Source organism: Cynoglossus semilaevis, chromosome 20 (assembly GCF_000523025.1).
Source record: "Cynoglossus semilaevis isolate Cse_v1.0 chromosome 20, Cse_v1.0, whole genome shotgun sequence".
NCBI lineage: Eukaryota > Metazoa > Chordata > Actinopteri > Pleuronectiformes > Cynoglossidae > Cynoglossus > Cynoglossus semilaevis.
Genome location: NC_024326.1, coordinates 412,503 through 428,656, shown reverse-complemented (window position 1 = coordinate 428,656; position 16,154 = coordinate 412,503). Strand labels below are relative to the sequence as shown.

The window sequence follows — 16,154 nt, the reverse complement described above, 5'->3', positions numbered from 1 at the left end:
AATTTTCATAGCAACTCAATTTACAAGTTCTGCAAACCTAAATACACAAAAATGTAGATAGTAATTTTTATAATAATAATAACAATAATAGTAAAAATAAAAATAATTCAATAAAAATAAGTCAAAATAATTCCATCATTTAGATGAGTTACTGCCATTATTTTTCTTCCTGTTCAAGCAGTGTTTAGAAGAAATATTTTTTCATATTTAGGAATGACAATTTACCTTGATTAATCACGATTAATCATGATTGTGATTCATCATTACAAATCCACAGCCACCCTGTGATCGAGCTGTTTAAAAACGCTAATACATTGACAGCCCTAATATTTCATTTTAATAGTTAATGAACGTGATTTAGTTTACCACCGCGGCTCCGTCTAATAATTTTGTCATCTTTTGTAAACAGCTTTGATAAATGACACTGTGGAGAAGACGGATTTGGGATGAAACACCATTTAGAAAGATGTGGAAAAAAACCCCCAAAAACACCATTTAGAAAGATGTGGAAAAAACCCCCCAAAAAAAACAACTTACGACAGTCAGCTTCATCAGACTTGTCCTTGCAGTCCGGATCTCCGTCACACTTCCAGGTCAGTCGCACACATTCCCCGTTGTCACAGCGGAACTCTCCGGCAGTGCAGTTTGCTCGTCGGTTCAGGAGGTAAGTGAGCCCGTCGCCTCCGCACCGCTCCGGGCCCTCGTCGGAACCGTCCGAGCAATCAGGGTCTCCGTCACAGCTCCACATGAGGGGGACGCACTCTGAGCTGTTGCAGCGGAGGTGATTGGGACCACAGGTGAGTGGGGAGCCACACTTGAGCTCGTCACTGCCGTCTCCGCAGTCATCGTCGCTGTCGCACAGGTAGACGGTGGCCAAGCACTTGCGGTTGGCGCACATAAATTCACCGCTGGGGCAGACTTTGGCATCTAGGAGACAAAAGGAAAATGAGAAGAGGGACAATGAGCGCAACAGTGTCGGGTGGAAAAATTGAGCTCGGTCGTGCACTCGTAACTCGATGGAAAATGTTGCAAACGTTGCTTACTTGTAACTTGGAAAACCCGTATTTGAGGTAGCTCGAAGCCCCCGCTGTACTTTGAATTAAAATGTTAAATATTCTACTTTTCCTGATGAGTTTCATGTACTGCATAAATAGAAGATAAATAAAAACTAATGACACTTGGAGGACATTAAGGTACATCTTTTTCAGATACAAAGTACAAAGTGTTTTGGACAGAAAATCTCATCGGACTTCCAAGCCTGGTAGCAGCCCTCAGAGGAAAATTCAGTTTACATCACAAAACATTTCTGAAGATGGACTCCATCCATCCATCCATCCATCCATCCATCCATCCATCCATCTACATTCTTTATTCAGAAAGGTTTTACCAATATCGAAACGATACCGATCCGGAGTATCGGATCGAGCCATCCCCCTTGTCTAACAAAGTTTGAGATCAAACTGTCACAAAAAAAAGAAGAAAACTTCAAAAGAAAAGTCAAAAGTACTAAATTCTTCAGTCAGTGTGGATAACGGCGGTGTGTACGTACAAGAACAAATGTCAATTTTAATTTTTGCACTCTCCTCCGAAGCGTTCACGCAGCCATCGATTTGACTTTTTCCCCCAATAGAGAACCATTCGGGCTTGTCGACTTTTACACGTATCTCATTTTACAGCTCACGGGTCAGCAGTACACACACATAAATCGGACGCCAAAACACACACACACACACACACACATTGCCGTGTTCGACAGGTGCACTCTCTGAGGAACCGAGATCGATGGCTGACATTTCTTTCACACACATTTTGCAGAGCAAACACAGCCGAAGCAGCGCTGCTGGTGTCGACGGCAACGAAAATCATTACTGACATCACTCTGGCATTACTGACTCGGAATTTACACTAAAAAGGAATTTGGACGAAAAAGGGTCAGAGGTCAATTGCGGGTAATTAGATCTTTTAACAGGACTAAGTACCCACCACTTAAAAACAGAGCTGTTGACACAAGTAAATTGCTACTACGTGAAAGCTCGGCATCACTGAGGATTTGCAGCACCTGCTGCTTTAATTTCGTAGTATCAGGTATAATTACTTACGCTCATCCAAACAAGACTTAACAGGAATAAATAAAGCAACACTCTACACGTCTACTGTTTACCTGAAATACACTGCAGTATTCAGCGTTGATGAACACTGAAATCGACCGCCGATTCATTCATCTTAACGGCGCCGACGAACCAACCTTCGCTCGACCGACGAGCCAATACCCCTGATGGGATTTGGGTCCCCGGCGCTCTTTGTGTGCTAACCACTGAGCAGCTTAAGAGGACCACATCAGTGCAGACAGTGGGATGAATGAGGGATTAGCACTTGGCTAGACCGACTACACGGACAGCATAAGCAAAAGCATTACAAGCTTAGGAGGGCATTAAAAACTGAAGTCAATCGAATCAATAGCACTTGTTTGTTATAGTACGCGCCTGTGGGGCCACTTTGAGACAGCAAGTCTGGGACGGAGTTTAACGCCCAACGATTCTACTGTACAATCAAATCATTAAGTCTGGTCAACCTAGAAGGAGATATAACATTTGAAGTAGAGCTAAACTGCGAAATGAAGAGAGAACAGCTACCCAGGAACAATAACCTAATTTATTTAAAGTGTTTTCCCTTACTGAGCATAAACAGCCACGTCTTTAAAGTCTTAACACCACGAACCGCCGGCTCTTCTGCTTCAATCAATACTTGGCGATGTGAAAAAAACGGGAGACGAAAAAAAAAATGAAATAAAAACAAGGGGAGAAATAGAGGAGTCAATTCTTCACGGTGCTTCAGATGTAGGGCAAGAACAGGTGGGAGGAGCGGAAGGAACGCACACACAGTTACATTCTCTGACGGCTGAATGGCGTGATGTTAATGTGGAATGTATTTTTTTTTTAAATAATAAAATACAACCCAGAAATACTTTTGTTAATGTGGAATGTATTTTTTTTTTAATAATAAAATACAGCCCAGAAATATTTTTTGCCATTATATACCAAAAAAATAAATAAAAAAAATTTGGGGCTTAATCTGGAAGATACTGAGGTTGAGATTTGGTTTCTTTATCCTTACAATCGTGTAATCAAAGTACTATTTTTCCTCATATAACAATACACAATTTCAAAGCACAAACCGGTGACACTCGAAAGGTATCGGACGCCGTGTGACTGATGGAACTGATGTTAATCCTCTTAGCTAAACAAAAGTAATCCAGCAGCTGCTGGTGATCCTCTATCGATCCATTACTGAGGGTTTCGTGACATTCTTGATACCAAGCGTAGTAGACTGGGTTCTCAGTGTGCCGCAGTGTCAGGAGAGTTCCAGCGAGGATCGCGAAAGAAGCTGAAAAGGTCACCTTCAGCCTAACCAGCTAACATCTCCAGCTACCGCTGCCCTAAAGAAGACTCTAGAGATCTGAAGATCCACTAATGTTTGTGTAGTTGTTGTACACGATATAAAAAAAAATTAGTTGATTTGTTTTTTTTGTGTGTTGTTTTTACTCTACACGGTGCCAGATCATATGGGCTGCCGTCTGTCAAAGCTAGCGTTTGTGTCGCTCCAAACGTCGCCACTCTGCCAAAGAGAGGATGGTTTATCTCCAGCTTCTGGCCTGAGGTTTTGAAGCTGTTCCTAACCTCGTTATTTTTCGGGACTCTCTGGTCCTAAATGTGACAGTGTCCTTGTTGTTGGTATTTTTAATGTTCATGTATGCTGTTTTGATAAGCTACCGTCAAAGGACAGTTTTAAACCTTTGCGCGAAGTCTGCGTCTGGACTGAAAGACAAACTGTCTGATCTTGTTTTATCGTGTTTTTTTTTTTACGATCTGCTATCTGTTTCTACTCCAAAAATCGGTGACAGTGTTGTCTGTTCATATGCTTTTATTATTTTGGGATCGTTGGGAACGCAGTTCAATCTGCCGTTGCTACTTGGCACTGTAGCATCATTAGCTCTTCTACAACTGCAATTTCCCGAGTCTATGTGCAATACGGAGGAGATCAGCTCATCATTTCACTCCACCTGCCAAACGGCGTTAGACACTGCGGCTCTATTAAAAACCAGGCAGCCTTAAACTACATCTGAACCCTGGCTAAATGACAAGACTGGTGCTGTCAGTAGTGTGTGTCCCGGAGCTGATAAAATTCAAAAAGATGGACTAAAATCTTAAGGTGTGTCAGGAAGGTTGTTGAATTTCTTTTAAAAAAAAATTTAATTTGCTTTTTATGCTAAATTGGTTTTGGCTTGCCCTGCCTCTCTAAACGTCTACACCAGGGGTGTCAAACATACGGCTAATAAATATCGAATGTACTTGTTTAACTGAAAACAATGGGGACAAAACATGGACTTATTGTTTTTTTATAATTAATTATGTTATGATTGTACAGTTGTACACGCTAACCCAAATTAATTTGACAGCCCTGATTTATACCCTTATACTGCCACCATCAGTTGCTCCTACAACGCCGCAGAAACGAGGGGAGTGCTTTTGCTCTCGCAACTCTTTTTGTGATTGGATTTGATTGATTGCGCGTCGTCTTCCCCTTTTTCTGTTTAACACAGTGACAATCAAAGCTTTAAATTCAAATACAATCGTTGTCCATTTCACTGAGATATATAGAGCCCTGCTTTTCCCGTCCCGTGCCTGTCGGATAAATCAATGGGAATAAATCACAAAACAAACCCACCAGCAGCGCAGTCCTCCTCATCTGCCCCGTTCTCACAGTCCTTCTCTCCATCGCATCTCCACGAGAGCGAGACACACTTGTTGGTGGCTCCCCCGCAGTCAAATTTCTCCGGGGGGCACGTTTGCTTGCCTGTGGCAGAGAGAAAAATAAATAGATGAGAGCTGAGATCGGTACAGACAGTTTATGGTCCCAATGACGGAAGCTACAACCTGACCTATAACTACTTGGTTTGATTTGGGAGTTAAACCCCTCAATCCCAACCTCTCCCGGTCCAGACAATTTATTACCGTCCAGTCGGCTCTACGGGGGTTGTGGGAGAAAGATAATAAAACACAGTAAATGCGCGGCTGGCAGCAGAAAGCGAGTCAACGTTGTTGTTTGCTCGCTAACTCTGCTCGCTAACAACATCTTTTCCTAAAACTGCTGGGCACAGAATGGGTTTTGACACAAATCAAATCAGTCAAATCATTTGAAATCATTGAGTTTGAAGTCATTGAAATCAGCTGTCGTTTGCATTGATTTCTGACTAAAAGGTCGTTTGTGAAGGCTTTGTTGTAATCAAGCTAAAACCAAAGCACAAAACCGAGGTTTTCTGGGCCTGTGAGAAACCTTTGTGAATATTGAAGTCATTGAAATCAGCTGTCGTTTGCATTGATTTCTGACTAAAAGGTCGTTTGTGAAGGCTTTGTTGTAATCAAGCTAAAACCAGAGCACTAAACCTTTTCCGAGGTTTTCTGAGCCTGTGAGAAACCTTTGTGAACATCAATGGCTATGTTTGAGCCCTGGATAATCAAAACTTGGAAGCGTCTAAATAAGAAGCCAAAAGATCCCTCCTCAGGTTTGTTATTTTTCTGCCTTGTTGGCTTAAAAGACGTGAAATGGAGGCGTTAGCCTTGAGCATTGATGTGCGGACTGAAAATAAAAGGCTCTCCGTCTGCAGCGGAAGATGTGCCGTGACTACATAGAAGTTTATTTCCACCTCCGTGAGACAGAACACACCCTAGAGTCAAACAACTGCTCTTTATTAAAGACGGAGTGACGGTGTAAATACATGCAACAGCCTGTAGGGGTCAGCGTAAAGACAGTGCTCTCTTTTTCAACCTTGTTTTCTTGGAGCAGATGCTTAAGTACAAAGAACGTATGTGTGTATTTTCTTTTTTGTATGTGTGGTCTATTTTTTTTTTAAATAACAAAAAAGTCAATTAGACCACCATGATTTCCCAGTTAACAAGCTAATGTTAGCTAACACTGACGGCTAGTCTCCAACTACTGTTTGTGAGCCACAGACTGTCGAGAAAAGGTTACGCAAAATACAATCTAGTTTAAAACAACAAAGCAAAATCAAGTTTGAAAACCAGCTTGGTTTATTAAATAAATCCAATAAGGGAACAAAACGAGAGGCTAAGATGAGTCATCACTGCAACGTGGAAAAAAAAAAGAAGAAATCCAATAAAGCTTTTCTTTCAATAGTGTGAGATGAAAGACTTGTGTAGGTGGAATCTACACAAGTCTGAGAAAGCATTCATAACAAACAAATGTGCTCTAGTAGAAAAAGAGGAAATGGCACATAAGAAATCCGTGAGAAGAAAACGAGAGGAAGGGTTTATGACTTAATCTGACTTTAAACTGCAAGATCTGAGATCCAACAGAAGGAAGAAGAACTTAACTGTACTTTTGACCTTTTAGATTCTTAGACTGACTCAGAACTGAAGCCTTGTGTGAAGTGGAGTGAAGGGACGGCAAGAAAAGTGAAGAGAAAATCACAGTCTATCTTCTCCGAGTCATTAAAGGGCAGCTGTAATCTGGAAAAATCTGGACATGAACTTTGATTTAAAAATTGCACAAAATTGACTTTAGGGTCATGACCTTAGAAAAGGATAAAAAAGTACTGTTAGGTTACCATACGCTCATTGACTTTTCACATCAATTTACAGCAGTGCGAAAATGGGCTGCACTCAGCAATGTTTTCAACTAAGAGTCAAGTCACTCAACATTCACTTATAGGGGGAAAAAAAAACAAAACAACAACAACACAATTGTCACTGCAATGAGAGCCCGCAGCCCAAACCAGCCGCAGTGGCCCATTTCCTCCCCGATTAATTAATAATCAGATTTAAAAACGGCGGGCTCTGCCTTCCTTCCTTATTTCCCTCCAAAGAGTCATTCATTTTTAAGTGCTAACCAGCGACTGAGTTTGGCCTGAAATCTGAATTCTTAACAGAATGGTGTTACGCTGCCACTACTCCAGCGTGTAATTGAGAATTCACTCAGTGAGCCAGAATGATTACGGCACAGATGTCAGCGTTAGAGTGTGTGTACATGTGAAAACTTGAAGTGAAAAGAAGGCAGAGTAAAGCATATGTGGTGAATTCAGAGGCAGATGAAGTCATACAAGATGGGGGTGGAGGGGGCGGGGGTGTTCCACATGTGAGAGACAGCAGGGCTGTACCATAAGTGGAGCGTGATGCACTTTAGGTAATTAACCCATGGGAAAAACAGTCAGTGCTGCCATCGCTCGTGAGTTCAGTATCTTCGTTGAAGAGCAGATGAAATTTGTCCAAAGCATTTGCTGCGACTTCACACTGCAAAATCAAAACTGCTTTAGAAAAGATCGTTGCTGTGAAATTTAGAAGCGTTGCCTGCATTAGACCAGGGGTGACAAACATACGGCCCGTGGCCCAAAACCCTAACCCTAACCCACTAGGGTGTGCAATCTGGCCCGCTTGATGAATTTTAAAAAATAAAAAATTATACAAACAAAACGATTTTTGTTAAATTATATTTTACTAAATAATAATAATAAGAGGAAGAAGAAGAAAAATAATAACAATAATAATAATAAATAAACTAGCCACTAGGGTGCACAAGCCAGTGTTTGGTGAGGGTGATAAATGGTGAGGGTTGCGTCAAGAAGGGCGTCCGGTGTAAAACCTTTGGCCAAATCAAGTAAGTGTTTCACATAAATAATAATAATAATGAATATCTAATATAGTTGTACTTATTTGCATGAAAACAAAGAGGAAACCATGGACTTATTGTTATTTATAGTTATTTATGTTATGATTGTACTGGTCCGGCCCACTTGACATCCAATTAGGTTGCAGATTGTCTTTGCACTTAATCAGTTAATTTAACAATAAAATAGCAGCTTCTTCATTTAGCTTAAGCGTAGCGTTCATCGTGCACATCGGGGGGCGTACTCTGAGATAATTATTTGTGAGTGAGTGCTGAGTTTAAAAATATGAAATACCCCCCACATATCTGCTAAACTGCATCATTATAGGTCGAACGCAACACAAAACAGCGCATTTAACCACCAAGTCGCATTGCAGCCCCGACCATATTTATAGTTCGCAACACAACAGTGTGTCGCTACGTGCGGGATTTCCATATAAATGGATCTATAAACGGGTTCCAGCGTTTCCTTCTTTCTCAGCCCAGATTACGTTCGCTTTGTTCCGCGGCCAATAAATGAATCCCCTCCCCTCCGTCAACTTTAATAGGATTTTCTGTGTGAACTTGTGATCCTCTTTAGCTTTAGTCTCTCTAACTTTAAACGTTCTTACGGCGCAGACACACAAGGAGTTTGCATGACCAGATTATTATAATTAGAATTAGAACCTATAACCAATTGGGAACACAGTACTTCATATGATGCCTGAAACATACAGTGTACCCTCTCTATATCGCGTTCACCTTTCAGTACATCGCTTTTTTTTTTTTTTAATCCCATCTCGTGAAATTTTCACCATACCGCGAAATGCAGCATAAATTAAACTAAAAGACTTTATAAAATAATTACACATGTCGTGAAATTTTCACCATATCGCGAAATACAGCGTAAATTCAACTAAAAGACTTTATAAAACGATTACACATGCGAAAATTTTGACTTTAAAAATGTGGATCCTCGTGTTGAAATCGAGAACACGACACGTTTTATTCCCAATGCGCCACATATTTTCAATGGCAAAGATCTGGACCGCAGGCAGGACAATTTAATCTTTATCCCACGTGTGTCAAACTCAAGGTTCGTGTCCCAAATGCAGTCCACCAAGGTCTTTTGTGTGGGCCGGCGGGAGCTTAAAAAGTGCCTTAAAATAAAATCCATGCTTTAATTATGAGATAAACAGTACCGTGATAGAACACATTCTCAGGCTAAACTGATGTTCCATTGACTAGAAGCTGAACATTTGTTGCTGACAACTCAACTTCGCTCAGCTTCTGCTACGGGCATGACATTTTATTCCAGCGAGATAATGTGCATTTGAAGTGCTTTCGCCTTTCTACATGAACAGCATAATCCGAGGAAAGTCCAAGTTTAATGAATTTAATTCTTAACACTTTAAGGCACCGTAAAGAAGACCCGCTAATCGCCGAGCTGTGTGCCACATATACGTAACCTCAAGAGCTTCAGATGGAAGCAGCCAGCAGAGGAGGAGATAAGAATTTCTTGAAGAAGAAAAAAAAAATACATTTAACAACTTGCCCAGTCTCCCACTCTTGAGACATCAACTTACCTCGTTTCCATCAGGCCGTGTGGGTGTGTGTGGGTGCACTCGACTGGCATTTTTCTAAGAGGTTTTCAATCAAAGAGCCCGGCTCTAACAGCTTGGCAGGGCAAGTAATTGAGGCATATTTTTTTTCTTTTCTTACATCCACCGTCAGACAGCATTGAGTATTGAAATGTGTGGGTGAGTGCAGACCGTTGAAGTGAGCGAAATGCCGCCAGATCTGAGATAACCAGCAGAATTAGCAACCTGCGCGCAGGAGCGACGGCATTAAATATTGTGTGAATTGACAGACGAACTGGCACAAATGCAACGCCGCATTAGTGTCGATGTGGTAACCGAATATTCTTTAGTCTTAATTTCCTCAAGATTCTGAGCGCCGTTTAAATATACTCAAACTATGCTAAGCTATGCTTTAGTTTGAGTATACTGTATATATACATATATATACATAAATATATGCACATATATACATATATATGTATATATATATAATAATAATAACAACAACAATAATAATAATTTTGACCCAACATTTTGGAAAAGATTGTGTTAACAGCAGATATGCTGCAACAGGTAGTACGTGGGAATCGAACCCCCGCCGTCCAATTTAATCCTAACAAAATAGTAAATGTAAAAACAGGAGGGCAGCAGAACGGTTTTCACTTACTGCAGGTCTCCTCTGCCTCATCAGAACCATCTGGACACTCCGGTTCACCGTCGCAACGCCATCGCCCCGGGACACACTGTCCGTTCAGGCAGGCAAACTCCGCAGGGGCGCACGTTTTCCTCGCTGTTCAAAGAAAAACAAGAGAGCGGAGAAAAGGTCAGTGAGAGAAAAGGATAGTTAGTGGCATGTGGTTCCACTTGGCTCCAGGCGCTTGTCATGAATTTAGTCCTTAATTCACCGTAAGTAGTCGCTCCTCTCGTCGGAAGAGATCATCATCATTATCTCGCTCACGTTACTACCGCACCGTCTTCTCTTTTCTTTCTCTTTTCAGAACTTTTATCCTTCACTGGTTAATTTTTTCTTCTTCCTCATCTCAGCCCTGCTGCTGCTGTAGTACCACCGCAGTAACAGTGAGGACGAATCAGGGAGCTCAAACATCGCAACATCGCTAGTAGGGTTCAAGGTTCAAGGTTCTGTTCCCATTGTTGTTTCTATGCCATCTATTGAAGAAATGCGGGCATTGCAGCAGAAAGGCAGAAATATAATGAAAATAGGAATTAATAACATCATTTGGACAAGTTTGGTGGGCCGGAGTAAAAAGCCAAACGGGCCACATCCGGGCCCCGGGCCTTAGTTTGCCTGTTGTAGCCGTTACTTGGACACTCGGTGTTAAACCTTAAAAAATTAAAACTGCAGTGCATACACGTGGGACGCCTGTGTTTAACACAAATATATTTATGATTTTTTTTCTACTTACGCTGACGACATAACTCAATTTTTATCCATAAAAATGTGTGCATTCACGTTTGTTTTTTTTTTTGTTAGCTTCAGAAATCAGGGTTCGCCTTTTGTGATACTTTGAAAAGGGACCAAATAGAACCGAAATGAGTATACAGTCACAGCCAGACACACAAAAACTTGCCTGAAATGTTATTTTGGCACAGTCACAGCCAGACACACAAAAACTTAACAGCTTAAAAATGCTTCAAACATTGACATACATCTGTGTACATGATTCCATGCGTACATCTGTAAACGTAAAAACAACACTTCAACCCAAAGATAAAAAAACAAAACAAAACAACAACATTCTTTTTTTTTTCCCGGCAACACATAATAGACTGACCCAAATTCACTCCTCAGACTAACAGCCCCTCGACTCCTTTGTTCCCTTTCACATACAGCAGGCCTCTTTGTGTTCTTTGTCTAGGACTGACACTGAACAAAGCATCGCGATTGCTATTTTTCTAGCAGCGCGAGTGCCACTTGTTTGTTCATTAGACAGATGGGATGTGCACCATTAGGACCCCACCTGAGGTTCACGACCCACTCTTTGGGAAACAATGATCTAGACCACTTGCAAAAAAAAAAAAAAAAAAAAAACAAGTCCTCAAACCTTTGCAGATAAATGCACTACACTTGTTTATGTTTGGAACATTTCTGCTTCTCTTATCTTATACCAACAGATAACCTAGAATAAATCATAAAAAAAATGGACTTCCTCGTCCTGGTTAACAACAACACCTGGATGGAGTAACTTAAAACCAAAGAGAAGCAATGTCAAACAAGCAGCAAAATGTCATCTTTCAACAAAAAACACCCCATGACAATATATATATATTATTGTACCAACCGTGCTGCTATACTAGCTGATAAACATTCCGCTAAAGGCCTTTACTTTGTTCACTGGACAAACACCTTATAAATCTAACAGCAAAAGCGGCCTCTGAAAGTTAGACAATCTGTATTTTTTTTTTTTCCTTCTGTCTTCCGGCTTCTCACTTATTTGAGGAAACATGCACTTTTACAGGAGGTCTACGGTGCCACGCTTCACTTGGCAATGTTCACCCAGGCATGACAGCGCCATCTGCACAGAATTACTATCGGTTTTAATTAAGGAGGTTTTTTTTTTTTCTTTTTTAGATGTTAGGAGTCAGGAGGATGGACGAAAAGTTAGAGAAGAAGAAGAAGAAGAATCAGAAGTGATTAACGACAGCTGAAGACGCAGAAAAGGACAGGCATGGTAATAAACTGATTTATGGAGAGTGTATGAATAAAAAAAAACCCTGAAATATTACTGCAGGTTCATTTCAACCTGGACGTGAATTTCAAATATGCTGAACAGATGTAACCCTCAGTGTAGCACGACAAGTAGATCTCTGGTGACTTTTACACACACACGGCTGAAACAAACCAAAGGAAAAAAAGTAATCGTGTGTGTGTGTGTGTGTGCCATCAATATTGTGAGCGGTGAAAATGAAATGTGACACGAACACAATGAGGGCTCTGCTTAGGGGAGCTCAGCCAGCCATGATATGTCTCCTGGAGGAGCTCCAACTACTCAACCTGGATCGTTCTCCTCTTGTTCTGCTCCGTGTTGTCGAAATTCGACTGCAATTACTCAACGTTTTTCCTCAACTTTTCATTTTTGCATCTCAGTCTCGCTGTACATGAACGATCTGATTTCACTTTCAATGTTCTGATCGAACTGCTCTCTTGAAAACCAGGCATGGCTGGATACTATTTCATGTCTGATACCGATACTGAACCCGCAACTTGGAGTATCTGCCGATACTAATATCAATTAATATCAAGCGCCGATTGTTGGCAAAACAAAACATATCAATATCAAGCGCCGATTGTTGGAGGATGGTAACATTTTCAAAACTCAATATCAAGCGCCGATTGTTGGAGGACGGGAAAGATTTTCAAAAACAAAACATCTGTTAGACGTTATTCTGTTAGCATCGGAGTCTGGATGACATATTATTTTGAAATATCACTGGATTCTTTTTGAATGAAGTAAATTAGTAAAAATAAAGTACATTTTTCATAGTGTCCCACTGCGGATTGCGACCCTTGTTGCACAGGACTTGTAATGATATTCTGAGCATGTCAGGGGGGGCAACAACACAACAACCTCATTATATTTAGCTCCCAAATTCCACACGATGTTTGAAACTTTCATTCAAAGTTGTCAGGTGTGTGTCACAGAAATGAACCAACGATTTTCCACTGACTTTTATGCAACATGAAAGATCAAAAACACTTCTTCCCGCACCGGGGGAGAAGCTTAATGAGTAAGGCAGCAATAAGCAGGTGTTACTCATCGACACATGACAAATGGCCTAATTAGCTCATATTAGTAGGTGGAGTGTTGTCGAAGCAGGAGACCTAATGGATCCTGTTGGCATAAGCCGGCATGCGAACGACAAAACCATCGGAAATGAACGGCACGCAACGTAAACCGGGGCACGTGCCAGACTTCAAACGAGTTGTTTTTGAAGCCGTTTCAGCAAATGATTATGAAACTTAATTAGCCTTTTTTTTTTGAACGTTCTGGGTTCACTGACAGGCAGACTTTCAACTTTGAACGTTTCCTTTTATTATATTTGGAATAGGGATATTGAACGCAGAGGCAGACAACTTCATTAACTACGGAACGCGGTTATCCATCAATACAGTAAATTTGCTGGAATCGTCGCCTGTCAGTGGAGCCTCTGTGGAGAGACACGTGGGATGGAGTTTTAATTCAGCACTGGTTGGAGTATTGATCTGAAAAGCCTTGCCGAGAGAGGCATGTCTGAATTAAATATTGTTCTGTCTAGACAAATTGAGCAAATTAAGACGTTGTTTTAAACCACGAGTTCCCAACCTGAGGTCCGGGGATCGGTCCAGGTCCATAGGTCTTTTGGTAATGTACTTCAATTTCACTAATTTACTTCACTCAAAAAGATGAGTCATTTCATTTAATGAGCCTTCAACGATGGCGCAGTAAAGGCTTATACCGGCCGACCGATCCTTGGTACAAAAAAAAAGTTTGGGGGCCTCTGGTTTAAACCACAAGGTGTCCGACATAACTTAAACTGTCTGTGAAACTTGAATCATTTCTCTTGTGTTTTTAATGTTATCTTATACATGAATTCTCGTGTAAACTACGTGTATTAAGGTCAAAAAGGGTTTTTGCGTCAGGATCAGCATCAGGTGCCGCTGTTTCCTCCCAACAGTTTCCCTCTGACCTTGGCTGCTCATCAGGGACAAACACTGAGCTAATTATAGCCCCTCGTGTGGCTTGAAGATGTATTTTTCTCTCCTCCTGTCATGTCATATTAAGGGCAGGTCCTGGCAGTCGTCAGATAGTCATCCCTCAGGTACAGTGGTGAGTCAGACCGAGAGTGATTTATTCTGAAGACCATCTAAACCCCCCAAGAGATTCACTGTGATATCTGACCTATGACGGTGCAATCAACAATTCATTTGAACAAAGTTGAAGCTTTTCTGTTATCGGAAAACGAGCCGAGTGTCAGAATGGAGAGCCAGCATTACACTTTGAGAGCAGCAGCAAGTAAACAGGCCTTTATCATTTTCATTTTTCCTCCTGTCGTGGCATGTTATACTCGAACGGAATGCATCGTCTGCAGCTCCGTGACAACTGTTGTGAGCATCTGCATTTTAGTGACAAACATTTCCTCAACTTTTGCAACGTTAGTTTTTTTAGGGGTGGGGGTTTAACAACAAATAGTCCGAAACACACGTCGTTTTCTTGACATACTGTATGTAAAAACAATATGATGTGCAATTCTGTAAAAATGTGTTCTGTTTCCTAAATAATTTAAAAGTCAGAAACCTTCGCGACCCAAGTCAATAGACATTATTCGTAAAACCCACCTGAGGGTCGCGACCCAGTCTTTGGGACACCATGCTGCCCAAATAGGTCTTAACTGGGTTTTAACCCTCCCGTTGTCCTTCACATTTTGCAGCCTCGCAACGGGTTAGCATCTTGTCCCAGAATCAGGGAATGAGAAAAAGTATAAGCCAAAAGTGTTCAACGAGCTACGACATCTAAACATTTGAGGGAATTGAAGCGGGCCGGGCGGGTACCTCGTCTCGAAGCTTCCTCCCTTTGCGGAGTTAACTAAGTAGGTTAACGACACATCACTGAATATAGCCTCTAATAGAGTCTGTCCCTCGTGACTTCAGCAGCTAATCAACCCTTCTCTTCCTGTGTCTGGTAAAGCCTGTACATACATTTCAATAAATGCCCATCCAGACGGAGTATGAGGGTGCAGAGGTAACAGAATCAAACATGTCCAAAAATCCTGAGAAAATACAACAATCGGATAATGGTTTATCGTGGCTTCCAATGGAAACTGAAGTAATCAGTCGAGCCTCCTGCTAGACTGTGTCTGTTTTCTACTGATTATTATAAAAGGGAAGGGGGGGGGGAGGGGGCAAAACATAGAAGGCAGAATTTATGCAAATTAAAACACAACAAAATACTTTTTGTCCCTAAAACCGAGAGAGGAGAATGTTCTTTGGACGCTTTAATGAGTTTACGTTATACATTCTCTTTTATGTACGGAAGTGAAGTAAAACTGGCACGGCAACAAACGGCGAAGTGAAGGTAATCAATTCAATATATAAACGTGAGAAGAAAATGAGAAACATTTCTGTTATTCTGATTTTTTTTTTGTCTTGCAAAATCCAGCAATATTTTAAACACCACAAGCTGCTGATGAAATTTTAAAGAATGACACTTGACTGTCGTGAAGAGGAAAGCTCTGGAAATCATCCTCAGAGTAGGATTATTCAATTCTCCCTGCAGTTATAATTAAGCGTAAGTGTAACAGTGCCTGGGGGTCAAATTTCTAGGTCTGGAAAATCTACCCCTAGCAACAAAAATAGTTATAAGGAAAGACTCAGAAATCACAGGCAGCTTCTGTTTGAGAACCATGTTATTTGTCATTTGTTTTAGTCCATACGCACGCTCCATCTATCTGCTCCTGACCCGGCCCCGCGTCACATTTTAGGACCCGAAGTGGCCCGCTAGTGGCCCACGACTGGTATATACATTACACCATATGGACGTATTACTGACATATGGGGTTTTTAGGAGGATTATTCTATGGACAGACAGCAGTTGCTCTGAGGAGTTAGCACACCTTGGCTAGCCTAGCTTGGCGCACGCAAAGATACTTGTTGAGCTGTTCGAAAAAAATCGAAAGTCTGCATCGCACTCTAGTTGTCTAGTTATCTCTATCTTCTGGTATATTTTAAATACTTTTTTTTTTATTAAATACCTGGAACAGTTGAGTAGTACTAATTATAAATTGATGAGTAATTAATGAATGAATGAATTATTGTCTTAGTTGTTGCAGCTCTACGACCGTTTTCGAAGCACGCACACGTTGTCGATTCCTAACGTGAATTATTAATAATCGAATAAAAACACCCTGCCAAAACACTGA

At 41.1% G+C, this 16,154-nt stretch overlaps 1 protein-coding gene across 1 annotated transcript in view; it reads right to left on the bottom strand.

Annotated features, from left to right (window-relative positions):
* Window positions 1-16,154, bottom strand: part of LOC103395832 (low-density lipoprotein receptor-related protein 8) — a 37,320-nt gene that overhangs the window by 14,167 nt on the left and 6,999 nt on the right. The window contains exons 3-5 of the mRNA XM_025066124.1: window positions 9,907-10,029; window positions 4,726-4,854; window positions 538-927 (exon numbers count right to left, since the gene is read on the bottom strand). Of these exons, the coding sequence (XP_024921892.1) occupies window positions 538-927; window positions 4,726-4,854; window positions 9,907-10,029 (642 nt within the window). The remainder of the gene's footprint in view (window positions 1-537; window positions 928-4,725; window positions 4,855-9,906; window positions 10,030-16,154) is intronic.